Here is a 27950-nt window from a genome sequence, read left to right as displayed (position 1 = left end):
GACGAATTATAGAATATATGATTCCTCAACTTTAGGATAGTCTTCAAATTCCTTTGCACGTTAAGTAAATTTATTCAAAGGGCTTTTAAATTGCTTTATAATTTTACTAAGATCTGAAATACAATTTCTAGGCTCTTTCTACTTTATTAGTTTGAAATAACTAACTGAAGGCTTTGGAAGAAAAATCAGTATCTAAAAATGTTTTCCCTTTTTCTATTGTTAGAGTAAAACAAAGTAAGTGTTGACATCTCTTTGTCACCTATAGATTTCTCATTACCCTCATAGCATTCCATTGTTTGCTACATCCTTAAATGAAGGACTATTATAAACACTCATGATCATCGATCTTAGTAAGCTCACGTAATTTAATAGACTTCTTGTGGGGTAGTTGTTCCTCAAAAAAAAGTTGCTCTTTATTGTTCAGTTTATTTTCACATTAATGGTTGTTTGAGAAGCTGCATCTATTTTTTTCTTTTCTTTTCTGACAGCTTTTAACTTCTCCTCCTTTTTGTATTTATTTTATTATTATTATTTAAAGAATCTAGATCCTACCCTCATCTTTTACATAGATTTAACAATGAGAATGACTAAGGTAAAGATGTCACTGACATCCCCATGGCCACAACATAAATTCAGTCCAAATTAAAAGCCATCATCTTCCAGGCTTCCATTTCTTTGACCTACACCTAGGTATTTTTCTTTCTCATTTGAGTATACAAAGCCAACCTTCTTCACTTTCATACTCTTTTTCTAAGATCATAAAAACTTAAGTCCCTATTCCATAAATACACTCATTCAACACAATTTATATGTAGAATATATGAATCAGTGGTATCATCAGAAAAGGCAAAGGAATATGCATTGAATCTTGGGATCAGATATCACTGAGAGCTATAATGAACCTTCCAGATTATTTATACCAGCAATTTTATTTTATTGGTAAGGAAATTCAAAGGTCTGAGAAGTTAAGTAGCATACTTCAGGATACACAACAAAGTGCAAGTACTGAATTGGAACACTGGTATCTTGACTGCCATTTAGTGTTTCTGCTACTACACCACAATGATTTCACCTACATAAGTAGTCATAGTAACAGTATAATGAAACAATACTTCAAAAAGGAGAATTAAGATTATGTTGATGATAATTATATTACTAAGCACCTGCTTGGATATGCCCTTCTTTCTTTCATCCAAATTACTAAAATAGAATACAAAGCACTTAAAAAGATACAACTTCTATATTATAGTAACTTATAAAGAAGAAATGACCATGGTTATAATATAAATAATTTCCAGAAATGCACCTAATTATGGAACATTTTCAGAAAGTAAGCATTTGCTTTATAAAAAATTAGGTGGCAAGGTTTTCTTTGATTTGAAAGAGAAGAAATCAAAGGAGGTCAGGAAAAGTTGAATATGCACTTTTATTTTTGTTTTAAGGAGAGCAAAAATTTTAAGTGGATACTTCTATGTGAATTTTTTAATGTAGAAAGTTATAGAGGCATAAGGAGTTCTAAGAGAGAATCAAATAAAAAGGTAATTCAACAATGAACCCCGTTTATTACATTCTTACTATGTAACAGATGTTTCCTGGCTCTGGGTGGTAAAAGAAAATAAGACCTAGTTTTGGATCTTAGGAATCTCAAGACTAATATTGAAACGAATTTATACTATTTAGTAAACTACAATATAGGTAGAAATATAGGTAGAAAACATGATACAGAGGGAGTACAAAAAAGGAATTTGTTTGCTCGACCTGTCAATGTCAAGAAAGGCCCTGCCAAGAAATGATGACTAATATTGGTGTCAAAAGTTAAGAGTTCACCATAGAGACATGAGGAATATTATATCTCAGCAGGGGAAGCAGTCTGTTTAATGGTTTGGGGACATCAAACAACATGACATGTTTGAGCAAGGGCCAAAATTTTTCCTTTTGGATTATGCTTAGAATGTTTCAGGAGATGAGGATATAGAATTAGATAGAGAGCAGGACCTGGGAAGCCTTGCTCTACATAACACATCAAACAGCTTTTTCATGAGAAGTGAAACAGACACATGGACGGAGAAAAAGAAAAACAAAAGAAATGAACAAATCTGGGTTTATTTTGGTGAAATCTGTTGAAGCAAACCTCAGGATCATGATCTTATAAATATTGTAGTGAAAAGTAATGCTTTAGGAAAGACAGAAAGTCATCCACAATTGCATCATCATTTACCTTGACTTCTTGAAAGGTGGTAGCATCACACTCCCCTCTACATGCCCCTTCTCACTTTCGTTTCCATGAAGAACCCCTCACTCCAACTTTTCTTCCTAGATATCTAAGCTCTTTGTTGTCATCATGCCCATAACTTTGTGACTTGAGGATGTAGTGGGATTGTAAAAAATTCCTCAGCAAATAGTAGTGCAGCCAGGGAAAGAGGAATGGTCAAATCAGTTAAGTCAGGGGAGAAAACAGTATGGTTAAAGGCAATGGAAATTGAATAGGAGACTCATGTTTAAGTTGAGGAAAAATGAGGAGAAAGAAGACATAGTGATTTGTGTGAAAGAGACTAGAGGACTAGGGCCGAAATTAAAACCCTTAGAGCTGTATTTTAAACTAAATGTACAAAGTAATTTGAAGCAAAGCTAGTGGAGCAAAACATAATAAAGAGTCCAAATTGTGCCTTTTCATAAGCAAAGGTCATGAACCAGTGGCATTTTCTTTGTAATAGGAACCCTATACGAAATCTAAGATCAATGCTGGATGTAGATTTACTTGCATTAAACATGCTGATTCTACACTATTTTTGAAAGGTTAAGAAAACATGTGAGGAGCCCAATACAATGAAAAGTGTTTGCATGATTTCTTTTTTGAACCTGAATAGGTTGAAGCAAACCCTAGACTGAATCTGTAAGATGATAGTTGTAGCAGACACAGATGGCATCCCACCCATATCCTTTCACCTTTACCATCTTGATTCATACTTGTGAACTTCAAACTGCCAGCTCTTAAATTTATGTGTGTTTTTTTTTTTTTTTTGGCCCCTGGGGCTTGTTTAGCAGCTAGGCAGCAGACCAGAAATTATAGGCAATTAATAGCTCCCAGGACAGCTACATGTAAAAGAATGAAATTAGAACACTCCTTAACACCATACACAAAAATAAACTCAAAATGGATTAAAGACCTAAATGTAAGGCCAGACACTATCAAACTCTTAGAGGAAAACATAGGCAGAACGCTCTATGACATAAATCACAGCAAGATCCTTTTTGACCCACCTCCTAGAGAAATGGAAATAAAAACAGAAACAAATGGGACCTAATGAAACTTAAAAGCTTTTGCACAGCAAAGGAAACCATAAACAAGACGAAAAGACAACCCTCAGAATGGGAGAAAATATTTGCAAATGAAGCAACTGACAAAGGGTTAATCTCCAAAATTTACAAGCAGCTCATGCAGCTCAATATCAAAAAAACAAACAACCCAATCCAAAAATGGGCAGAAGACCTAAATAGACATTCCTCCAAAGAAGATATACAGACTGCCAACAAACACATGAAAGAATGCTCAACATCATTAATCATTAGAGAAATGCAAATCAAAACTACAATGAGATATCTCACACCGGTCAGAATGGCCATCATCAAAAAATCTACAAACAATAAATGCTGGAGAGGGTGTGGAGAAAAGGGAACCCTCTTGCACAGTTGGTGGGAATGTAAATTGATACAGCCACTATGGAGAACAGTATGGAGGTTCCTTAAAAAACTAAAAATAGAACTACCATACGACCCAGCAATCCCACTACTGGGCATACACCCTGAGAAAACCATAATTCAAAAAGAGTCATGTACCACAATGTTCATTGCAGCTCTATTTACAATAGCCAGGACATGGAAGCAACCTAAGTGTCCAGTGACAGATGAATGGATAAAGATGTGGCACATATATACAATGGAATATTACTCAGCCATAAAAAGAAATGAAATTGAGTTATTTGTAGTGAGGTGGATGGACCTAGAGTCTGTCATACAGAGTGAACTAAGTCAGAAAGTGAAAAACAAATACCGTGTGCTAACACATATATATGGAATCTAAAAAAAAAAAAAAAAAATCCTTCTGAAGAACCTAGAGGCAGGACAGGAATAAAGAAGCAGATGTAGAGAATGGACTTGAGGACACGGGGAGTGGGAAGGGTAAGCTGGGAAGAAGTGAGAGAGTGGCATGGACATATATACACTACCAAATGTAAAATAGATAGCTAGTGGGAAGCAGCCACATAGCACAGGGAGATCAGCTCGGTGCTTTGTGACCACCTAGAGGGGTGGGATAGGGAGGGTGGGAGGGAGACGCAAGAGGGAGGAGACATGGGGATATATATATATGTAGAGCTGATTTACTTTGTTATAAAGCAGAAACTAACACACCATTGTAAAGCAATTATACTCCAATAAAGATGTTAAAAAAAAAGAATGCTAAGTGGTAAATTTTGAAATCTAATTTTATATTTAATATTTCAAAAATCTCCCTGTAACCGAAGGCTACCCCCATTAGAACAGTGGTAAGGATTCAGGTGTTATTATATCTCACTGATTCCGTATTTACAGGATATTAGAGAATATAAAATATGCTTCATCAGAGAAGGAAATGAATGCTTATTATTGTGCCATTGACAAGCTGAGAACCTTGGGGTCAGAGCAGTCAAGAATATCTACCTGTCACATACTAACGGTAAGTGTGTGTAAAATTTAAGAGGAAGGAAGATTTTTCCCAACCCTACAGCTTTCATTATATTCACCTATCTGTCCTTTATATCTTTGATTAATTCCATTTAGGGGCACATAGATGTTTTCACAGACAGTAATTTTGATACACAAAATGGAAAAACAAAGGACCTTTTTTCATTTTGCTTAAGCTTTAACTTCCAATTGAAGAAACTCACCTGGAATAAGCTTTACAATAGTGAGTACATTTTGTGAGTCAGTTGTCACTTAAAACATATAATTCCTGAAACAAATGGTTTACATGGATTTTAATTTTTGTCCTACTGTTTACTTTCTCCCAATAAAATATGCACCAGATGGATGTTAAGAAAATGGATTGAGTGAAACAATACATTTTTGCAAAGGTGATTTCTCCTCAAGTAAATCCATTCATATTACTTCACCAAAAGTTTATGTCTAAGGAGGAGAAAATCAACTATACAAATGACTAACTATTAAACAGAACATATAATGTTTAGGGACAATTCTCTATGGGTCACTTGCATTTCTGCGTATCTTGTGAGGCACTGGCTGCCCTTTGTTTGATCTTTTCAACAAAGTCTGTGTATCAGACAGCCTTGGAAGTTATAAATAATGTCTCCAGAGCAGGGGGGAGGCATGCTTTCTGCCCATTATACAAAATTCAGGTTTCCTAAGCACAGGGCTCCTTTCCTGCAATACAACTCACTGTATGTTCTGGTGTCACCTGGACCTCTCCATGTCACTCTCTGGTTACTGGGACTTGGGTAACCAGCGTAAGAAAACGCATATACTCTGGCTATTACTATTGCTTTGAGTAATAACGTTCTTTATCTCTTACCCAAGAGTCTTGTGTTTTCTGCCAGCATCCATGAAACTGTGACAGGCTAACTTGTTAGCTTGCAAGAAGAATAAAAATCTTAGCTTCTTCACAGCTCTTGACGGCAACCAAATACCTCTCTTTTCCTATTTGCAAACAAAAAACAAACAAAATTAGCCTTTAAAATAGCATTTAAAATTTTCCTTTTGCTCCTATTTTTGTTTTAATATGTATCATAAGTCTGAATTTTTTCAAATCATTTAACTAGCTTCAAATATATCATTAAAATGTGAGATATGTAACATGATGAAGAGTGAAACTGTAAATCAAGGAATATAGTTTTGATATCAGTTATTTATCAAAGTGACTCTACAACCATTTTAACTTGTCTCCTTGTAGCACTGTGTTCTTTTTTTAACAGAACATCAAATTCACTGAGGTTAAGTAATGATGATAAAATTGAACTCTCTATTGTTACATATACATTATTTTTACTTGTTTATATCTATATTTTTTACTTTAAATGTTGTCAGAACTGTAAGAATAACATATATGTGTATATATTACACATGTATACATTATTTAGATCTAAATTTATATATATTTCAGTATTATTTATATACTTACGTTATATATAAATTTATATATTTTTATTAACATACATTTGAGGAATATGTGTGAATATTTAAGCCACATCACTATAAGCTCCTTTGCTAATTACTTATCTAAATCTGAATTTCTTCTGTATTTAAGCAGAATAAACAATTTAAAATTGTAGGCAACAAATTAATTCTACTCATAATTTGCATTGATTATCTTATATAATTATCTAAAATGGTTGTACACAGTGTTTGTATGGTGTTATATGCAAGAACATGGGGGAAACAAAGGTATTTAACTACTGAAAAATTTCATGACTTTCTGTCATAGGCTTTTGTCCTATCCCCTTCCCCATGTATTTTCTCTTTTTAATTTTAAGTACTGCACAATTTCAAACATGTGCTCCTATGGAGGAGAAGGGACATGCAGTTTTATATCCAGGTGTGATGCGACAGATATCATCACTGAGTTCTGTATACACAGAACAGTATTACCAATTCCATGTCATAGTTATCTATACTACTATAGTGCTTGCTAGAGCAGGGAACATCTTCTCCCTGGATTTCATCAGCATCAGGATTAATTTGCTGGCCTCAGTGTTGACCAGGATACTGGTGCTGGTGGGGTTAGAGGTCTGGACATCATCACAAAGCTATTTCTATCACCAAACAACAAGGACTACTCTAAAGAATAGGCACAGTTTTAGTTAATCATTTTTATGCCGTTGCACTTGATGTCATTACGGGAAACTTGGAAGCTAGAATTAGAGGACATTTTTGATCCTTTAAGAAACTTTCCTAGTTCAGCAGACTATGAATACTGTTAAATCTCTTTCAGAGGTAGTATCAGCATGATGGCGTGCTTAGGATTGGACCCTAAAAACCCATATAAGTCAACATGAAAAAAGAGATTTTGGACATTCACTACAGTGCTATCAGTTTGAGAATGTTTGAAGTCTGTGCTTCTTCTTCTATTATTCCTGTTTTTAGATTAGAAACTCGAGAAAGGCAATGCTAACATTTGTCCCTAATTGCTAGGCAGTATGCTAAAAAATAAAGATAAGCAGAAAATAAAACAAAAATGTTGATGGTTGTTACATCTAAGTTATATAATGATAGAAGTATTTTTTTTTGTTCTTTAAAGCTAATTTTATATTGCCAAAAATCACAACTCATTCTCGAGCCTAATCCCTGGAGACAGATGTAAAAACAGAATTCATAATTGGTTAAGTCTTAAAGAATGGGGCAGAGATTAAGAATATGGTGAATATTAGCACATGAGATATTGTCCTAAGACGTTGGGTTGTTGCTGATGGGTAGGGGGTCACTGATGAGATATGGAGTTTAGGGATAACAGAAGTAGTAGAGATGGGGTAGGGATGCCTGTTACATGAATTACTTGCTAAAATAAGTTAGGTCTTAATAGCTGGTTTGTGGTTAAAAAAATGTGAATATCAAAATATGATCTACATGAGAATGACCATATCAAATGCCTAGGTAAAGCCCAGTGATCAATATGGTGAGCAGTCTCAAAGAGGAGTAGTCTATTTTGAGCAAAATACCACCTACCTGTGAAATGAAAAGTCAAAAAGCTTATCTTTCTGTAACAGGGTATAGATAATATACAAATATCTCACGCACTACATCTGACTCTCTTCTTTGGGGCTTATGCCTTGAGGCCACATAAACGTGTTTGCCGTTAAGTTAGTTTATTATTCTCTTTCATTTTAAGTAACTTATTGAATATTTCCTGTACTTTTATGGTAATTTTACAGTAACTTGCTTCCATTATGGTGATAATGAACGTTTATCAGCAACACTGTACATAGTTAAACTACCTACATTTTTTTTTAACAGTCTGGCTTCAAAAATTGCTCATCTAGAACTTATCTAGCCTTAATTACAAAGCAATGTTACCTTGTTCTTTTTGTTATTGAGATATTTGGGATTGGGTTAATTATGACCAACAAATATTAGGAATCGATTCTAGATGAAGGAGTAAGATGAGCTCTGAAATGTCTAAGAGATAGAAAGATCAGTTGAAGAATGTAATACAATACCATCACAGCCATGTGAAAAGGGAAAATGCATGGAAAATTACTCAGATACTTGGTGTATACAAAGCTAAGAAGGATTAAGTAATAGTTAACTTATGCTTCACCAATGCATTAAATAAAGTGGATAATTAAACATTATCAGTAAAAATTGGGTATTCCTGTTTTCTTAAAGTTCATGTTGTTCTATTCTGAATCATATCTTATTCTTATAATTCTTATACAATATTCATAGAGGCTATTCACAAAACCTAAATGTACAAATGCATACACATATGTAACCCATCCCCATCAAGATACAGTATTATTCCACCACCTCACAAAGATCAGTCATGCCTTTCCCAGCCAATTCCAATAGACCACCTCCACATCATTCCTCTTCCACAGTTCTGATTTCAACTATAGATTGGATTGGCTCATTCTAGAATTTTTGACAGTTTTATTAAGGTGTAACTGACATACAATAAACTGCATATATTGAAAGCACACAATTTGATAAATTTTGGCATATGAATACATTCACGTAACAACCAGCACAATCAACATAATGAATATATCCATCACCCCCAAAAGGTTCCTCACGCTCCTTCGTAATCTCTTTCACATCCCTCCCAGTCCACAGGCAACCACTGAATGATATTCTTTATGTCACTATACATTCGTTTTCATTCCCTAGAATTGCATATAAATGAAATCATACAGTATGAGTTATGGTGTTATGTGTTATGTTCTTTCACTCAAAATATTTAGAGTCATGTATGTTATAGCATGTATCAATAGTTTGTTCCATTGTATGTATATACCACAGTTTGTTTATCTTCCTCTGTTGATGGACATTTGAGTTCTTTCCAGTTTTTCACTATTACAAATAAAGATGCTATGAACTTTCATATAAACATCTTTGCACGGATATAAGCTTTCATTTCTCTCAGGTAAATACCTGGTGGTATAATAGCTAGGTCATGTTGCAGGTGTATGGTTAACTTTTTAAGACACTGCCAAACTGTTCTCCAAAGTGGATGTACCAACGTACATCCTCACCAGCAATCTCTGAGAGTTCCTTCACATCCTTGGCAATACTTGATATGAGCAGTCTTTTTACTGTGCATATTCTGATATGTGTGTAGTGGTATCTCATTGGGATTTTAATTTTTATTTCCCTAATGATTAATGATGTTGAGCATCTTTTCATGTGCTTCTCTGTCATTCTTAACTGTCTTTCGGTGAACTGTCTGTTTAAACCTTTTGACCATTTATATTGGGTTATATGTTTTCTTATTATTGAGCTTTAAAAGTTCTTTATAAATGCTGGGTAGTTTTTTACCATATTAGCCTTTTACCATATATATGTTTTGCAAATATTTTCTCCCACTCTATTACTTGTCTTTTCATTCTCTTAGCAGTGTCTTTTTGAAGAACAGATGTTTTAATTCTAGTGGAATCCAATTTATCAATTTGTTCTTTTATGAATTGTCCTTTTGAAGTAGTATTCAAAAAATCTTTGCCTAGCCCAAGAACCCAAAGGCTTTCTCCTATGTTTCCTTCTAGCAGTTTTATAGTTTTGGATTTTACATTTAGATCTGTGATCCAGTTTTTGTTATTTTTCTTGTACAGTGAAAGTAATGGATCAAAGTGTGTGTGTGTGTATATTTCCAATTGTTGCAGTATCATTTTTTGAAAAGACTATCTTTTCTTCACTGAATTGCCTTTGTACCACTGTTGACAATCAGTTGCTCATCTATGTTAGAGTCTATTGCCAGTCTTTCTATTCCGTTCCATTGAGCTATTTGTCTATCTTTACAAAAATACCACATTGTCTTGATTATCATACTTTATAATGTCTTGACATGAGGTAGTGTTAGTCCTCCAAATTTCCTTTTCTTTTTCGAAGTCATTTTGGCTATTCTTGTCCATTGTATTCCCATATAAATTTTAGAGTATATCAATTTCTTTAAAAAAAAATAAAGGCCTTCTGGGATTTTGATGGAGATTTTGTTGAATCTAGAGATATTTGGGGGAGAACTGACAACTAAATGGTCTCATTTTCCAATCTCTAACTCCTTTATTTCATTTATTTCCTTTTACTGGGCTGGCAGGTGCCTCTTTTACAATGTGGAATAAAAAATAGTGATAGTATCTATTCTTATCTAATTCCCAATTTCCAGTGGTTTTCCACTAAGTATGATGTTTGCTATGGAGGGTATTTTTTTGGTAGATATCCATTATCTAGTTTGATAACATCTCTTTTTATCATGAATCAATATTAATTTGTATAAGACAATTTTCTTTATCAACTTGTATATTTGTCTCATTTAATATGTCATTGTGGTATGCCAGCCCTATACTTATTTGCCCTCAGAGCCACTCCTTACTCTTTCTTTGCTCTGCTCTCTAGTGTTTTGGAGATAACTCCTGCAGGCTGCAGCTCCTAGGTTCTCCAATATTTGGCTACTATCAAGGATTGGGCAACAAGGACACCAGCAGATTATAGTCCAGGAGGACAGAAACAGTCAGACATTTTCTCCTTCTCCCTTTCTCTCTCTGCATCAAGTGGCTTCTACTTCAATGGTTACATCTTCTCTATGACTCTAGCCCCCAATATACTGGTTAACCACGGTTCTAGATCCTGCTGACTCCAACTCCCAGTCTCCAGTAACACTACCTCTTCTCTTTGTCTCTCTATCCTAGAGATGGGAGTGATTCCCTCAAGTTGCGAAGTATTGGTTTTCCTGACTCTATCCTGTTTGGCTTCTCCATTACTTGAGTAACCAATTTCTTGCATTAAATTCTACCTGAGTTATCGATTGAAAGTAACTTCTGTTTTCCTGAATAATCTCTGACAGTTGCATTTGTAATTATTTTGTTTGATTTTCTAATGTGAAACTCTCCTTTCACTCCTAGGAAAAACTCAATTCAGTCATAAGCAGTTAAATGTGTTCAAGTCTCTTATATCATATATAACCAAAACAAAACAAAGCAAAACACCCACTGGGACCCTGAAACCTCTCTAAATAATTCTCTGCTTCTCTCCTCCTCTTCACATCCTTCTCCAAAATAATTTTCTCCACTTACTAGTATTTGTGTGTGTTTGCATATATGTGTGTGTGTGTGTGTGTGTGTATGTATATATATGTATATAGATATTCAAAAAATTCTAAGAACATAAGGAATACAGAGACATTCAGCTTGTAATAAATTCCAGCACTACACATAAAGCTCTATTAGCATTACTTGTGGGAAACACCCCAAGTGGTACTCAGAGGGATATTTATAGCCTTAAATAAATTTATTTAAAAAATAATGCAACTGCTATGGAAAACAGTATGGAGGTTCCTCAAAAAACTAAAAATATAACTACCATATGATCCAGCAATTCCACTTCTGGGTATTTCTTGGAAGCAAATGAAAAGGCTAACTTGAAAAGATATATGCACCCCCATGTTCATAGCAGCATTATTTACAATAGCCAAGATATGGAAACGATCTAGATGTCCACCAACGGATGAATGGATAAAGAAAATATCATATAATACATATATATATGTATATATATATATACATATATATATAATGTAATATTATTTAGCCATAAAAAGAAGGAAATCTTGCCATTTGCAACAACATGGATAGACCTTGAGGGAATTATGCTAAGTGAAATAAGTCAGACAAAGAAAGGTACTTATATGTGGAATCAAAAAAAAAAAAAAAACAAAATGAACTGTATGATACAGAGAACCTACTGGTGGTTGCCAAAAGCAGGGGGTGGAGAGTGGGCAAAATGGGTAAAGGTAGTCAAAAGGTACAAACTTCCAGCTATAAAATAAATAAGTCCCGGAGATGTAATGTACAGTATGGCAACATGGTTAATAATACTGTATGTGTATATTTGAAAGATGTTAAGAGGGTAGATCTTAAAAGTTCTCATCACAAGAAAAATTGTAACCATGTGTGGTGATGGGTGTTAACTAGACTTATTGTGGTGATCATTTCACAATATATACAAAAATTGAATAATTATGTTGTACATCTGAAACTATTATGATGTTATATGTCAATTATAACTCAATATAAAAATAAAATCCATTAAAGAGAATAGAAAGCATAGAGACCATAGGAATAAGAAATTAGGGAAAAGAACAGGCTAATCTGAAAAAGAACTAAAACAATATCTGGAAATAAAAATATAGTTATTGAAATTAAAATCCCAATGGACAAAAAAAATTAGAAATATTTAAAACATGCAAAAAATTTCAAGAGGGCTTCCCTGGTGGCGCAGTGGTTGAGAGTCTGCCTGCCAATGCAGGGGACACGGGTTCGAGCCCTGGTCTGGGAAGATCCCACATGCCGTGGAGCAACTAGGCCCGTGAGCCACAACTGCTGAGTCTGCGCGTCTGGAGCCTGTGCTCCGCAACAAGAGAGGCCGCGATAGTGAGAGGCCCGCGCACCGCGATGAAGAGTGGCCCCCGCTTGCCGCAACTAGAGAAAGCCCTCGCACAGAAACGAAGATCCAACACAGCCATAAATAAAATAAAATTAATTAAAAAAGAATAAATGTCGTTAGGAGGAAAAAGCTAATCAATAGTGGCTAACATTTATAAAAAAAAAAAAAAATTTCAAGAAACTAGAGAAGGAGCACCATATTAAACCCCCCAAAATAGAATGTATGAAATAGTGTAGAAATGATTAATTAAAAGACAATGAAGCCAACTAACAAAAGCCTACTCTTTGAAAACGCTGATATAACTGACAGTTTTATAGTTACCATCAATTACAAAAGAAAGAAACAGAAGTAAGTGATATTAGTTGAATAATATTGTACAAAATATAGGTGCAGAAGGAATTTAAATATTCTAAGAGAACAGTATAAATATCATTACCAAATGGAGGACAAGGATAGGTTTCTACATAAATATATATTTCATCTAATAAATTCAGAAGGAATGATAGAGAAAATTAACATTGTGTAACTCTCAATTAATTAATGGATAAATATGCTAATCTTCAAAGACTGCAAACATCAACACAAATGGAGACAGACATTAGGTTCCTAGTAATAAAAGTGCACAGTATCACCTATGGAGCAGTCTTTCCAGAAGAAGAAAAAAAACAAAGAGAAAAAAGTTAAACCTTAATCTGATCCAACTTCAACCGATTTAAAGAAATACAGGGGGAGAAGGACACCAGTGTTGGCATCAGCAAAATCCAGGTCATACGAAACTGGACTGAACATAAGATGAGGGTTTTTTTCCGAACAACAACAGCAACAAAATGACAAGGAAAAATAAGTAATATATCTATTGGAGAGGGGGGAGGATAAGATCTATAAATTAATGGACATAAAAAACAATGACAATGAACAGACTTTATTTGACTCTAATTCAAGGATAAAACATTTAAAAAATATGTCAGGTAAATGTGAAAAATTATTGGACATTTGATGATATCACAGAGTTAGTTTTTTTAAGGTAGGATATGTATAATCCTACCATATAAGGTTTATGTTTCATAAAGAGTACTTATCTTTTGGAACCAGGCACTGACATATTTAAAGATAAAATGGTATTATATCTAGGATTTGTTTCTCATTATTTCAGTGGCAGAGATTGGAGTACCTATGGGTATAAATGGAACCAGACTGACTATGTATTGATAATTGTTGATTCTGATGTCAGGTGTATTGGTTTTACTACACTAGTCTCTCTATGTTGTGTATGTTTGAGAATTTCTCCAATAAAAAGAATATACATGTTGCCATTAAATTTGAAACCCCAATGAAAACAGACCATTATTTAGAAAAAATATTAATTACCCAATTGATCCAAAGAGAAATAGAAAACTGTAATTGAGAAATACAAACTGAAACTCTCCTCAAAGCTCCAGCCACCTTCAAATGTTTCAGGACAAGGCAGTTCTGCCATATAATAAGTAAAAAATGAACCATTATCTTATATAAACACATCCAAAGCATACAAAAAGATGGGAAATCTTTCAACTCATTTTCCCAGGCTAGCTCTCCTTGATAAGAAAACCAGCTGAGGACACCCCGAAAACAGAATACTTGAGCCAAGCTCACCCACACACAGGCAAAGATCCTAAATAAACCCATAGAAGTTTCAATACAGCAGTGAATTAAATGTAGAAAAACGACGCTGAATCCAAGACATGTAAAGATGATATAACATTAGGAAAAAACTGCCTAAAATATTACCACATTAACAGATAAAATTTTAAAACGCTTTTGACCATGTACTGAAATGCAGAAAAAGCTTTTGAAAAGAACTCAACACTAATGCATAGTAATACCATTCAGCAAACTGACATTAGAAGGGAATTTTCATTTCCTAAAATCTACAGCAAAAGAATTGAAATGTGAAACGCAAAGTGTTAGTAGCATTCCCGTTAAGGTGAGGAAGAAGACACAGCAAGCAGTATGCTACCAACTCTACTGTTCAACACTGGACTGGAATGCACAGCCAGAGAATAAGAATACAAAAATCAATAAATGTTAAGACTATTAAAAAGAAACAGAAGTTATTCGTTGTAAATTTGATCATCATTTTAGAAAATCCAAAGGAAAAGGCCACGGATTTTTCAAATGAATAAGTGACTTCAGGAAGCTGGTGTACAGATAACAGTAGTAAAACCAAGAGTCTTGCGTACAAAGCAGCAATTATTAGAACAGGTATATAATATATTCGTTATAAATGAGATTCAAAATAGAAATGAATTTCAGTACACTGTGCAGCAATGTTAGATGAGATAAAAAGATCTGGGTTACACAAAATTATGCAGGTCTGCCTCTTCCCTGTAGAAGAAGGGAAGTTCTGTTCGAACTTTTCAAACAGAAAGTTCGCAAGGGTCTGTATTGACGAGCGATGAGATCCCATCATTACTACGCATTTTCTCTGACAGCTCAGAACCTGTCCTGGTCCCCCTACCTTGTGCTACAGTATCTTCATCTCACATCACGCCTGGGACTCGTACCCATTGTCTGCAAGGGTTTAAGTTGAGAAACTGTCCAGAGCATACAGGGAGGTATTTCCCAAGGAGCCTTTAATCAATGCACCAGGAGCCAAAATGAGGCCCTAACTCTGCAGAGAGAACTTTGGGTACCACCCACAACAGAACAGAGGGGGCACCACAGAATCAGGCCCCACCTCTGCTGTCGTCCCTTGGAGGCCTGGGGCAGGGGTGACTGGATATGTTGCATACTGACTTCCATCTTGCGAATCTAGGAGGTGAGAACGTGCAGTGGGAGGAGCGGTGGCATCGGGTCGGCAGAGGGAGGAATGCAGTTCTACAGGGGTAAGCTAAGGATATTGATTAAGGTTTGAGGGACCCTCTAACCCAAAAGACAGAAGGCCCCGTAGTTGGCCCTGGAAGGTTCTGGGCAGGAATCGTCCAACGTACTGCCCTGGGAATTCTCCTTCTAGGAACTCAGAAAAATAGTAACTTTGGACCAGGGTGTTGTCATTAAGCCAGCTGATGGAGGAATTCAGGGCCTCTCAGGAGTCGATGAAGAACCCTATGTGAGTTTGGCAGAACTCCCCCTCTCCCATAACACAGGCGTCCCCTGGGCACCCTGCCCCTGCAGATGGGCCTGGGAGACCCCAGGCATGGGTGGCTGGACTGGGCACACCTGACGTCCTGTCTGGCTGCTCCAGGAGGTGAGGATATTTGACCAGGGCGTCTGCCTCAGGCCAGCAGAGGGAGGAGTACCAGGCTTGGCCAGGAGTCAATAAATGCCCCTATTTGCATTCTAGGAGAAACCACCTCCCCAGAGCAGGGGGTGCTCTACAGAGCCCGGCCCCTGTGGTCAGCCCGGGGAGGCCCCTGGCAGGGCTGTAAGGCCCACGTGCCCCCTCGCTTCACCTTCTGGTTGGAGGGGGTAGTGTGGGGGTGGGGGGAGGGAAGGGAGGTATATAGAGCCTTGGTCTAATGCTAGAGGATTCAGGGTAGCAGAGGGAGGAGTCCTAGGGGTGGCTTTAAGTTCAGAACCTTGAGCAAGGACTATAGGGAATTCCTCCCTTAAGACAAAGAGGGCCCCACAGAGCACCACCCCTATTATAAGCCCTGGTGTCAGGCTAAGCAGGGCTGTCAAGCTAAGATATTTCTCACTTTATCATCAGTGGTCACAGGGAGATGAAGGCCCTATTACAAGGAAGTGACCCCACCCAGGCCCTTCTAGAAGTCAAAGTGAGGACTGAGGGGTGGTACACTGAGTCAGGCCCTTGCTCTGTGGCCAGCCCTGGGAAGCCGTTCAGAGATCTGTCATACTGAGTCTGCTCCCCAACCCCCCTGCATATTCCAAGATATCAGGTAGATGAGAGCCTTGGTTTGATTATTATAGGCCTCAGGTCTGCAGAAGGGAGGACACCAGTTAGTCAAGGGGAGGAACTACTATTAGGAACTGGAGGGTTGAGGGTATCACTCATCACAGAACAAAGGGTGTTTCACAGAGCCCTACATGTGATGTCATCCCTGGCAAGGGTCCCCGGTGAAGATATGTTAGACTGAGACCTCCTTAAACTCCTCCTAGGACTTTCAGAGATGTGAGGGCCTTGCTCCAAAGGGGTAGGTCTAAGGTCAGCCAAGGGAGAAATCTCAGGCCCTGCAAGAAACTAAGGTAAGGACTCTGTGTGAGGGGTGAGAATCCTGATTATCCCAGAATGGAGGTGGTCCCACAGAGTTCTGTCATTACTGTCATCCCAGGGTACACGGGGGCAGGTGTGCTCAGATGACGTCCCCTTTCAGTTCCTCCTCCAGGATGTCAGGGATGTGAGGGCTTTGGAGTGAGGGGTCAGCATCAAAGCAGTTGCGCACAGGACCTCAGGTGCTGCCAGAAGTCAAGGTAATGGCCCTGAATGTGAACTGAGAGAAACACCTGCTACTCCAGAACAGGGGAGGCTCCACAGGGCCTGGACTTGCCAGACCCTGTATCAGCTCCAGTTAAGACCCAGGTAGGGCTGGAGAGCTGCAGCCTAAGGTGAACTCTAGTTACTTCCACAGAGTCCTCAGAGGAAAGGCTGATCAGAGAAGAGGAGCCTTATGGGTTCCTAGAGCAGTGCCAGCAAGGAAACCTGCAGAGATGGCCATCGATAAAGCCCAAAGCGGTATCTCCTCACTAAAGAGTATTATAACACCATTTCATCCTCTTTCCTCCAGGTCACCGAGTCATCTACCTTCTTTCCCACACTCCTGCCTGCTGTCAGTCATCATGCCTCGGGGTCAGAAGAGTAAGCTTCGTGCCCGTGAAAAACGCCGCCAGGCTCAAGAACAGCCCAGTGGTCTGGTGGAAGTTCAGGCCACTGTACCAGAGGAAGAAGAGTCCCCTTCCTCCCCATCTCCTCATTTCAAAGATGTTCCCCAGAGCTCACCTGCCACTGGAACACCCAGCAGTCTCCAAGTGTCTGGGAGAGTCCGTTCCGCCACCACTACTGCTGCAGCTGTTTCAAGCATAAGATTTAACGAAGGTGCCGACAATCAAGGGGAGGAAAGGCCAAAAGCCTCCCAGGCCCAGGATACCACTCAGCACTGGCCCAGAGGCCCTATTGACAAGAAGGTTGTTATGTTGGTGCATTACCTTCTGTACAAGTATCATATGAAAGAGCCCGTTACCAAGGCGGATATGCTGAGAAATGTAATACAGAGGTACAAGAATCACGTCTATGAGATCCTCAGGAAAGCCTCTGAGCATTTGGAGCTGGTCTTTGGCCTTGACATGAAGGAAGTGGATCCCAACAGGAATACTTATGTCCTCGTCAATAAACTGGAACTAAGCTATGATGCAAAGCCGAGTGATGACAGAGAGGTTCCCAAGACTGGTGTGCTGATGACTGTTCTGGGCGTGATCTTCACGAAGGGCAACTGCGCCACTGAGGAGCAAGTCTGGGAAGTGCTGAATATAATGGGGTTATATGCTGGGAGGAATAACTTCATCTGTGGGGAGCCCAAGAAGCTCATCGCCAAAGATTTAGTGCAGGAAAGGTACCTGGAGTACTGCCAGGTGCCCAACAGCGATCCCCCACGCTATGAGTTCCTGTGGGGCCGGAGAGCCCACGCTGAAACCAGCAAGATGAAAGTCCTGGAGTTTGTGGCCAAGGTCAATGGGACCGTCCCCAGTGCCTTTCCACTCCATTATGAAGAGGCTTTGAGAGATGAGGAAGAGAGAGCCCGAGCCAGGGCTGCAGCCAGGGCTCGTACTGCTGCCCTGGCCAGCGTGCGCGCCAGGGCCATAGCCAGCAGCTCCTCCCGCCCCAATAGAGTCTGAGGCAGATTCTTCACTTTGTTGTTAAAAAGAGAAGTCCACATTCTAAGTAGTAGAAGGTTGGGGTGGGGCTGCAGACAACATAGTGTATAACATATATTTGTGTTTCTGTTCTATGTAGTAACTTGGATAATTTTAAAAAACATTGTTCCTTTTAATAGAAGGTTTAAGTAGCTTCAAAATCCAAATTTATGAGTGATGTTGCTCAAACACTGATTGCTGTGAATGATATTTAAGAGTAAGAGTTTTATTATTTCGTAAAACTAATTGGAAAAGTTCTACCTTATTCAGTAATTTGGAATAAGATAACGGCAATAGACGAGGCATTTCCTTGGAAATGTGAAAAACTCAACAATGTAATAGTTGGGGTCAAGAAATGGAGAAATAAATAAAAGATGATAAATTCTTGGCTTCATTTATCACTTTTGGCCTGTTGTTTCATAACATGATATATATATATATATAAATAAAATAATATTGTAATAAATATTATTGTAATAATAATATTTATTATTATTAATATTGGAGAAATAATATTGTAATAAATTAGACCTCTTTTTCAGTGGCCCACTTTTTTCTCCCTTAACAATAATTAAGCATCTAATCTTTGCAAAGCTCCCTGTTAGTATGGGGAATACTAAGATGAACAAGAATCATTCCTGCCCATAGAATTTTAAAGTAGAATTTTAAAGTCTTGGAGCAGCTATGACGTAAGGAATATTGTAAGATATCCCCTACAACTAAAAGGACAAGTCAAAAGATGGTGTGAGGACTTGGGGGTTTTAATTGTAGTGAAATGTAAATATCCCAAGGTAAAGGGGTTTGAGACCTTGGGAAACTGCAAGCCCTTCAGTGGGAGGTAATTTTAATTAAGCTGGGTGGTGGGTCAGAGGAGTTTGTTTGAGTGGTAGGCAGAGACTAAAATCTCAGATGATGTGTCTCAGATTGAGAGACTAAAGCCTGGAATGGAAAGCTGCTTTTAGCAGTTACTTCAAGACCATGTATAAAGCAGAGCGATCTTCACTTGGGGCGGGAGTGGAAGAGGGCCTGTGCTCTTTTTCCAGTGTCGGGGAACACAGTCCACAAAATAGGTGATTTGTGCACATTATAACAAGGGAGTGTCTGAGAAATAAGGGTGATACTTATATGAGGCGGGATGCTCAGAAGCCACTGTGCTGGCAATCTTTGCCTTGGGCTGGGAGAGACATAGTCCATCCAATAGATGGGCATTTTAATTAGGTTATCTGGGATGTAATTTGGTAAACTCTAAGCTAGAACTAGATTTGTGATGGAGGTAAAGTAATTGCAAACACAAGTGTTTTGGATGGAAGGGAAGATATAAGGGAGGGATGGAAATAGACTTTGACACAAATTTCAGGAATTTTGAGTTGCATCAAACTGGGTAGGATCCCCCACACCAGTAATAAATAATATATCCTAAGAAAATTTATACAGCAAGTAACTTAGTTTAACATGCTAAGCAACATAGTGGCTGATTTCTTATGCCATATCCTAGAGAGCTACAAATTCTATATTTCCTGGATTAAAAAAAAAATAAACCAGAGGGGGAGGTTAGTAGGTTTTAGGGTGAAAATAATTATAGTAATAACTAAAGTTTAGTAAAACCCAATAAATGCCAGAGACTGTGCCAGTGTCTTGCATAAGTTACATTCCAACATTCCTATTTACATGATATATGTGAAGCAAGAGCAAGAGGACTACTTTTCAAATCCATTTCACAGATGAAGACTCTGAGGCTCACAGAATTTTGCAACTTTCCTGAGTTCACCTGGCTTGTAAGTGACAGAGCTGGGACTAGAACCCTGGTCTGAATTCCTCTAGAGCCCACACTGTTGCACCCCTCCCAGCCTGAGGCCAACCTTCTATCTTTTAATTCATTTTTCTTCTCATTACTTCACAATGTCTCCCAGGAAATAAAAAAAAAAGGTATCTGCAGCCAATGTACTAAACCCAGGTGTATTAATAAAGTGAAAATGAGAATTAAACACCAAGTTGGGACTATCTATGGCCTGCATTTGCCTAAGATTCTCCTGCCCCTATCCACAGGGTTCTTTTACAGCTGATTCTACCCAGTGCTGGTACATGGGACCAGATCCAGTCCTTTCCGAATTACATCGCTCTTCCCCTGGGTCTTCCCCAGTGTGCCCTCATGCCCACATCTGGATCTTGACCTGCTGTCCAGCTCTCCCCTGCTTCCTTTTATAAGGCTGCACTCTGCTCCCAGTGGAACAGAAAACCCAGAATCACCCACCTTTCCCCTGATTTAGAGCATTCCAACTCCCTGCAGACATCCCCTGTCTGTCCCATCCCTGACTGTGGAATCTCTCTTCTAGAAGCAGCCCCAACCACTGTTGTTTACTTTGGAGGTGAAGTTTAGAAGTCTGCTCATCTGCTCTGGGTGCTTCCACCACACTTTCAAAATTTTTTCCAAATTGGCTTGTGAGTAGATTAGGCACAGGATCTACAGGTTCTTGCAAGATAAACCTGAAGTTAGAAGGTTTTAGAAAGCAGACAAGTTTAGAAAGAAACGAATTTAATCTGCTGACTTATTTGAGACTGGCCACTGAATCTGTACACTGATGAGTGAGCTTAACTAAGTGGCAAAGAACCAAAGCCTCCCTTCTAAATGGTAGATGAGGAAGGACCAAGGAAATCACTGTGTCACAACCATCTGCCTAGACTGGATTCTAACAGACCCTGTAGCCCTTCCAGAAGTTTATGCCAGTATTCCACATATTGCCACAAATTTAGCAGTTTACAACAACACAAATTTATTCTCTCACATGTCTGTGGGTGAGAAATCCAAGTTGCTTCTGCTGGTTTCTCTGTTCTGGGTTTCACAAGGCCCAAGTCAAGCTTTCAGCTGCCAGACCTCTCCTCATGAGTTCTGGGAAGAATTTCCTTCCAAAAGCATTCAGGTTTTGGCAGAACCCAGTTCTTTGTGATAATAAGACCGAGGCCCTGTTTTCTTGCTGACTGTCAGCTGGAGCTGCCATAGTTCCTCCAGACCTCTCCCCCGTCCTCACATGTGGGCCCATATATTTTGAGTCAGCAATTAAACTTTGAATCTTTCTCACGCTTGGCATTTCTCAAACTTCCCTGTCTGCCGCATCTCTCCTCTGCAGCAAGCCAGAGAAGGTTCTCTGCTTGTAAGGGGTCATGTCATTAGATTACCTGGGGTCCAGCCAGGTATTCCAGTATAATATCTTTATCTTAAAGTTGCTTGCATAACCTTACCACATCTGCAAAGTGCCTTTGGCCATGTAACATAACATATTCACAGGTTTTAGGGATAAGGTATGGGCATCTTCATGGAGCAATTATTCAGTCTACCAACAATGTAGAACATTGTCCTGGTGGACATGCCACCTTTGATAAGAAAAAGAAATTGACCATCATTTTCCTGACTCTTGCCTGTATCTGTCCAAGAGGAAAACCCTGGTTTTCCAGTGTGCCTAAAGACACCTGTACAAGTGTTCAGGCATGTTCATCAGGTGATGGGCAGCAGAGGCTCACAAGCTGTGATTTTTGACCACGCAGAAAAAGGAAGAAGAAAAGTTTCAGTGTATTGAGACTACTGTAAAGGTAAGTGCAGAAAGGTACTATTTAGTGACAAAAGGTGACCGACACTTCCCTGCTGAGATTTACAGTGTCCTTTAGAAAACTGGTGTGAGCCTGTATCTGAAAACACCTGTCACATAGCAGACACTAGAAAAAGTTGGAGTGTTGCAAGGCAATTTTTGCCTTCTCAGAAACTTCTCCAAGAATGAAGAGGGCTTTTGTATACAAATTGTAAGTGTTGTACTTTACTGATGATCTCCTACTCCGTAACTGTTTGTGGAGAGATTGCAAGACTGTATCGTCCAGTCCACTTGTATTAGAAAGGGTTTTGTGACTACCCTTGCCACTGAAATATGAACAGAAACAATGTTTGTCCTTTTCAGACCAAGGCATTTGACAGTCAGTGTGCTACCTTGATGCTTTCTGTTCAATTCAGCAGCAAACATGCAAACCCTGTGCTGAGATGTGGATCCACATGGTGGAAGCAGGCTGGATCCCTGGGTCACATGACAGCAGAGACACTGGCCAACCCAAGGCAAGCCTTATGTGTAAGAGAGAGAAACTTTTGAAGTGTTGTCATTCAGGTTTCCGGCTTCGTCCTACATTTCTGCTAACAGATACTTTATCTGAATAACACACAGCTACAATCATTTCTGTTGTCCGTCTTACTTAACTATACTAATTACAATAGAAATACTGCATATATTCTTGATGCTAGAAAAATATAGATGAATCCAAATCCCATTCCTTATTTCATCCTCCAAAATTCTGCCTTACTCACAGGTAACCATAATTTTTAAATGTTAAACATTTAAAATGTTTAAAAATTTTTAAATGTTTAAATTTTTAAATGTTTAAATTTTTAAATTTTTAAATGTTAAACATTTTTAAATGTTTAAATTTTTAAATGTTTTAAATTTTTAAATGTTAAAAACATTTTAAAATGTTTTTAAATGTTAAATAAAAAATTTTTAAATGTTTTTAAATTTTTAAAAAGTTTTAAATTTTTAAATGTTTTAAATGTTTTAAATTTTTAAATGTTTTAAATGTTTTAAATTTTTAAATGTTAAATGTAAAAAAAACATTTTTAAATGTTTTTTAACATACATAGATAATGATGTACATATTGTTTTGCCTCTTGTCCCTGTCACTTAATGAAATGAGTGCAGGATTTTCCGTGAAAGCACATATGGATCCATCTCACTCTTTTAACTACCCCCAATAATTCTAAAGTGTGTATGTGCCATAATTAAATTAACCATTCTCCTTCTGATGGGCACATAAGTTGTTTTCCATTTGTTGCTATAACTAATAGAACTGATACCAACATCGTTAAATATAAATTATTGGGCAAATGTGTATTTTTTCTTATGGAAAGACATAGAAATGAACATTGGGTTGAAGTGGAAATAGTGTGTTGATTGTAAATTTTTATGAATATCACTGCTATTCTGTTTCAATAATACTGTACCAACTTATACTCTCACATATTAATGTATGTAAATATCATAAACTCACAGGCATTTTATTTGATCAACTTTAAATGTTGACCAATCTTTTATGTGAATATATATCCTCAATGTTATTTTACTTTGTATTTCCATTTTCTAATTATGTTACTCAAAAAATAATTCCTCATTAATTAATTCCTCATCCATACAAAGCAGGATTTTTGTAAGGTATCTTGAGTACTGGGATATCTCTGGGTATGTGTTTTAAAATTCTATGTCAATAAGATTCTTTTCAATTACTTTAAGAAGCAAGGATTTGGTTAGAATGACTAGATCCCCAGGAAGAGTCTAGACAGGATATCCTCAGCTAGTAAGGAGCACCAGGAGGCCTGGGGGGTAAAGAAATTTCCAGAATCCATGAGAGAGGCCACATACTAAACCAAGTACTGATAGCCCAGGGCAGGCTGGCAGTCAGGGTTCTGAATTCAGAGCTCAGCAGATAGTGGAAAAGGGAACAGAAGGACAGAACACGGGGAATCTTGGAGGGTCCTGGCCAACTTCCGTGAAAAGGCTTAGAAAATCTATGAATCATTATTACCAGCTTAAAGTTGCAGAGCCATCTGAGTGGGTAGATCTACTGGATGAAAGGACCAGATGCTTGCCTGATACCCCTTCCTACCTTAGAATCCCCCCTGCTCACTGTCAGTCAGGCAGAGTATAGATAGCTCCCCCCCTGTCATGCAGTGATAATATTAATGAATTCTGGGAAAGCCTACATCTCTTCACTACTCTGGTGGTTCTGTGCATCCTTGCCAGTGTACCAGGGCTGAAAGCTCTCTTGATGCCTGATGACAAAAGCTATTTCTTCTGTGTACAGAGCCCTTCCAGCACTGAAGTTGGGGCTAGAACATTAAAAAATAATCTAGATGCTATCCCCACCTTAGACTGCCTCCCTTGGTTCCTGAGTTCTTTGCAGCCATAAGGCAAACGTGTATTCGGTAGTCTATGTTGCCACCAGATACTCTCTGGGGTAGACAGCTGGCACCAGGTATGTAAACATTTTACAGACTGGGTGGAGAGAATCATTGCAAATGGTGCAGATTGGGAGTTTGGGATTGACATGTACACACTGCTATGCTTAAAAGAGATAACCAACAAGGACCTACTGTAAAAAAAATAAATTAAAAAAATGATTGGAGTTGATATGTGATGTCCAAGTTGTTGTAATAACTCCAGATTGATTGAATTAAACATTAAAATTAAATTCTGTGTTAGCTATTCTCAACATTTTCAATAGTTTTCTAATTACAGAAAAGTTGCAAAGGTAGTACAGAGAGTTCCCTTATACACAGCACTCACTCTCCCCTATTCTTAATATCTTACATTAGTATGATAAATTTGTCACAACTATTGAACCAATATTGATACCTTACTAGTAGCAAAAGTCCATACTTCATTCAGTTTTCCTCCATTTTTTTCCTAATGTCCTTTTTCTGGACCAAGATCCCACCCACAATAGCACATTACATTTAGACATCACTTCTCCTAGGCTCCTCTAGACTGTGACAGTTTATCAGACTTTCCTTATTTTTGATGATCTTGACAATTTGGAGGAGTATTTGTCAAGTATTTTGCAGAAGGTCCCCTCTATTGGGATGTCTTTGATATTTTTCTCATGATTAGACTGGCATTATGGGTTCTTATGAGGAAGGCCTCAGGAATAAAGTGCCATTTTCATCACATTATATCAAGGGCACACTATCAACATGACTTAACAACCGATGATACCACCTTGTTCACCTACCTAAGGTAGTGTTTGTCAAGTTTCTCCACTGTACAGTTACTCTTTCCTCCTCCTTTCCATACAGTACCCTTTGGAAAGAAGTCACTATGTTCAGCCCACACTTAAGGGGTGGGGAGTTATGCCCCACCTCCTTGAGGGTGGAGTAGCTATATAAATTATATGGAATTATTCGGAATTATTCTCTACATAAGATTTTTCTATTCTCTCTGATTTATTTATTCATTCAGTCACTTGTATATAGCAATGTAGACTCATGGGTATTTATTTTATACTTTGGGCTATAATACAGTATTAGGTTTATTTTCCCACTCATGTTGTTCCCTTGCTATTAGAGTCTTGTTGCTTTTAAGCCCTCTCAAAAGATAGAGCTTAGAAAATGTCTGTATACTAGCCCATGTACCCATATACATCTATAATTATTTATACATCTGTCCATTTGTATCTATATTAAGATACATATGAGTCATACTGATGTCTCCAACTCTAATCTAGTATCACGTTGATTCATTCTAGCCTTCCCCACTGCTTACCTCTGTGAGAAAATTGGCTCCAACTATCCGTATACTTATTTACTCAATCCCAGTACACACGTATATTGATTTCAGATTGTTAGTTCATACTCTTCTGAGAACCTTACCAACTAGAATACAGTATCTATATACAGTTCCTTTTTTCTTTAGTCTTACAGTATCCACTCATTTCCAGAGTTACTTAGGTCAGCACTCCTTTTCCCCATACTCTATTTATTTATTTATTTATTTATTTTTGGCTGTGTTGGGTCTTCGTTTCTGTGTGAGGGGTCTCTCTAGTTGCGGCGAGCGGGGGCCACTCTTCATCGCGGTGCGTGGGCCTCTCACTATCACGGCCTCTCTTGTTGCGGAGCACAGGCTCCAGACGCGCAGGCTCAGTAGTTGTGGCTCACGGGCCCAGTTGCTCCGCGGCATGTGGGATCTTCCCAGACCAGGGCTCGAACCCGTGTGCCCTGCATTGGCAGGCAGATTCTCAACCACTGCGCCACATACTCTTCATTGATGTTATTTCATACGTTTGTAAAAACAGCTAGATTTTTTTTTTTGTCATAATCTGCATTCTATCCTGGGATACCTAGATCTCTGAATTGATTTTTTATTTGCATATGTGAAGGTTCACTCTTTGTTCTCTAATGTTCTATGGGATTTAAAAAATGCATAGTGTCTCATATCCATCATTACAATATCATAAAGATAGTTTTACTATTCTAAAAAATCCCCTGTACTTCATTTGTTCAACCACTTCCCCCCCGACAAAAAAATGTCTAGAAACTACTGGCCTCTTTTTTGTCTCTTTTGTTGTGTCTTTTCCAGAATATCTTACAAATGGAATCATATAGTATGTAGCATTTTCAGACTGGCCTCTTTTGCTTAGCAATGTGCATTTAAGGTTCATCCATGTTATCCCGTGAATTAGGAGTTGATAGTTTATTACTTTTTATTGTTGAATAGTATTCCATTGTATGTATGTACCACAGATTATTTATTCACTCACCTATTAAAGGCATCTTGGTTTTTGGTAAGGTAATTATGGATAATGCTGTTATAAGCATTTATGTGCAGTTATTTGTGTTGACATTAAGTTTTCAATTCAATTGGATAAACAGGAGCACAATTTCTGGATTGTATCAGAAAACATGTTTAGCTTTTTAAGAAACTGCTAAACTGTTTCCAAAATAGCTGCACCATTTTGCATTTTCAACATCAATGTGTGAGAGATCCAAATGCATCCTTGCTAGCCTTTCAGTAGGTGTGCACTGGTAAAAAATTGTTGTTTTAACTTGCATTTCCTTAATGCCAAATTGTGTTGTGCATCCTTTCATATGTCTATTTATCATCTGTCTATCTTCTTTTGTGAGATATTTGTTGAGATCTTTTGTCCACTTTTAAAATAAGGTAATGTATTATTTTTGTAGAACATCTGTAATAACACAAACTGGGAGGCTTACAACAAAAGGAGTTTATTCTCTCACAGTTATGAAGGCCAGAAGTCTGAAATCAAGCTGTCAAAAGAGTTGGTTCCTTCTGGAGGTTCTAAGGGAAGATCCATTTCCAGACCTTTCTCCTACCTTCTGGTAACTACCCAGCAATTCTTGGATGTTCCTTGGCTTGTAAATACATCTCTCCAATCTCTGCCTACACCTCCATATTCACATGCCTTTCCCCTCTATGTCTGTGTCTCAATTCTTCCTCTGTCTTTCTCTTATAGGACCTGTCCTTGGGTAGATCATCCTTAATCCAGGATGATCACATCTTGAGATCTTTAACTTAATTACATCTGCAAAGACTTTTTCCAAATAAGGTCACATTCATAGGTTTCAACAGTCTCTTTTTAGAGACACCATTTAAATCACTACTGGTTCCTTGTTTTATTATTGTTGAGTTTTAAGAGTTCTTTGTACATTCAAATACAAGTCATTTATCAGATATGTGATTTGCAAATATTTTCTCTCAATTTGTGGCTTAGTTTTTCATTCTCTTAACAGTATCTTTCACAGAGCAAAACTTTTTAATTTTAATAAAGTCCAACTTATAAGATTTTTTCTTTTATAGATTGTGCTTTTGCTATTGTATCTAAAACTCATCACCACATCCAAAGTCATAGATTTTCTCCTGTAT

At 37.8% G+C, this 27950-nt stretch overlaps 1 protein-coding gene across 1 annotated transcript; it reads left to right on the top strand.

Moving 5' to 3' along the window:
* The first annotated feature begins 17415 nt into the window (after positions 1–17415).
* Positions 17416–18468, top strand: LOC118888993 (melanoma-associated antigen B10-like). Its single transcript, XM_036840522.1, has one exon. It carries the CDS (start codon positions 17416–17418, stop codon positions 18466–18468), a length of 1053 nt encoding a protein of 350 aa, XP_036696417.1.
* The last annotated feature ends 9482 nt before the right edge of the window (positions 18469–27950 follow it).

Source organism: Balaenoptera musculus, chromosome X, assembly GCF_009873245.2.
Source record: "Balaenoptera musculus isolate JJ_BM4_2016_0621 chromosome X, mBalMus1.pri.v3, whole genome shotgun sequence".
Taxonomy (NCBI): Eukaryota; Metazoa; Chordata; class Mammalia; order Artiodactyla; family Balaenopteridae; genus Balaenoptera; species Balaenoptera musculus.
The sequence above is the reverse complement of the archived record's forward strand: the minus strand, read 5'-3'. Positions and strand labels throughout refer to the sequence as shown.

Coding starts and splice junctions, on each gene's coding strand:
- LOC118888993 (XM_036840522.1), top strand. CDS start 17,416: ATGCCTCGGGGTCAGAAGAGTAAGCTTCGTGCCCGTGAAAAACGCCGC.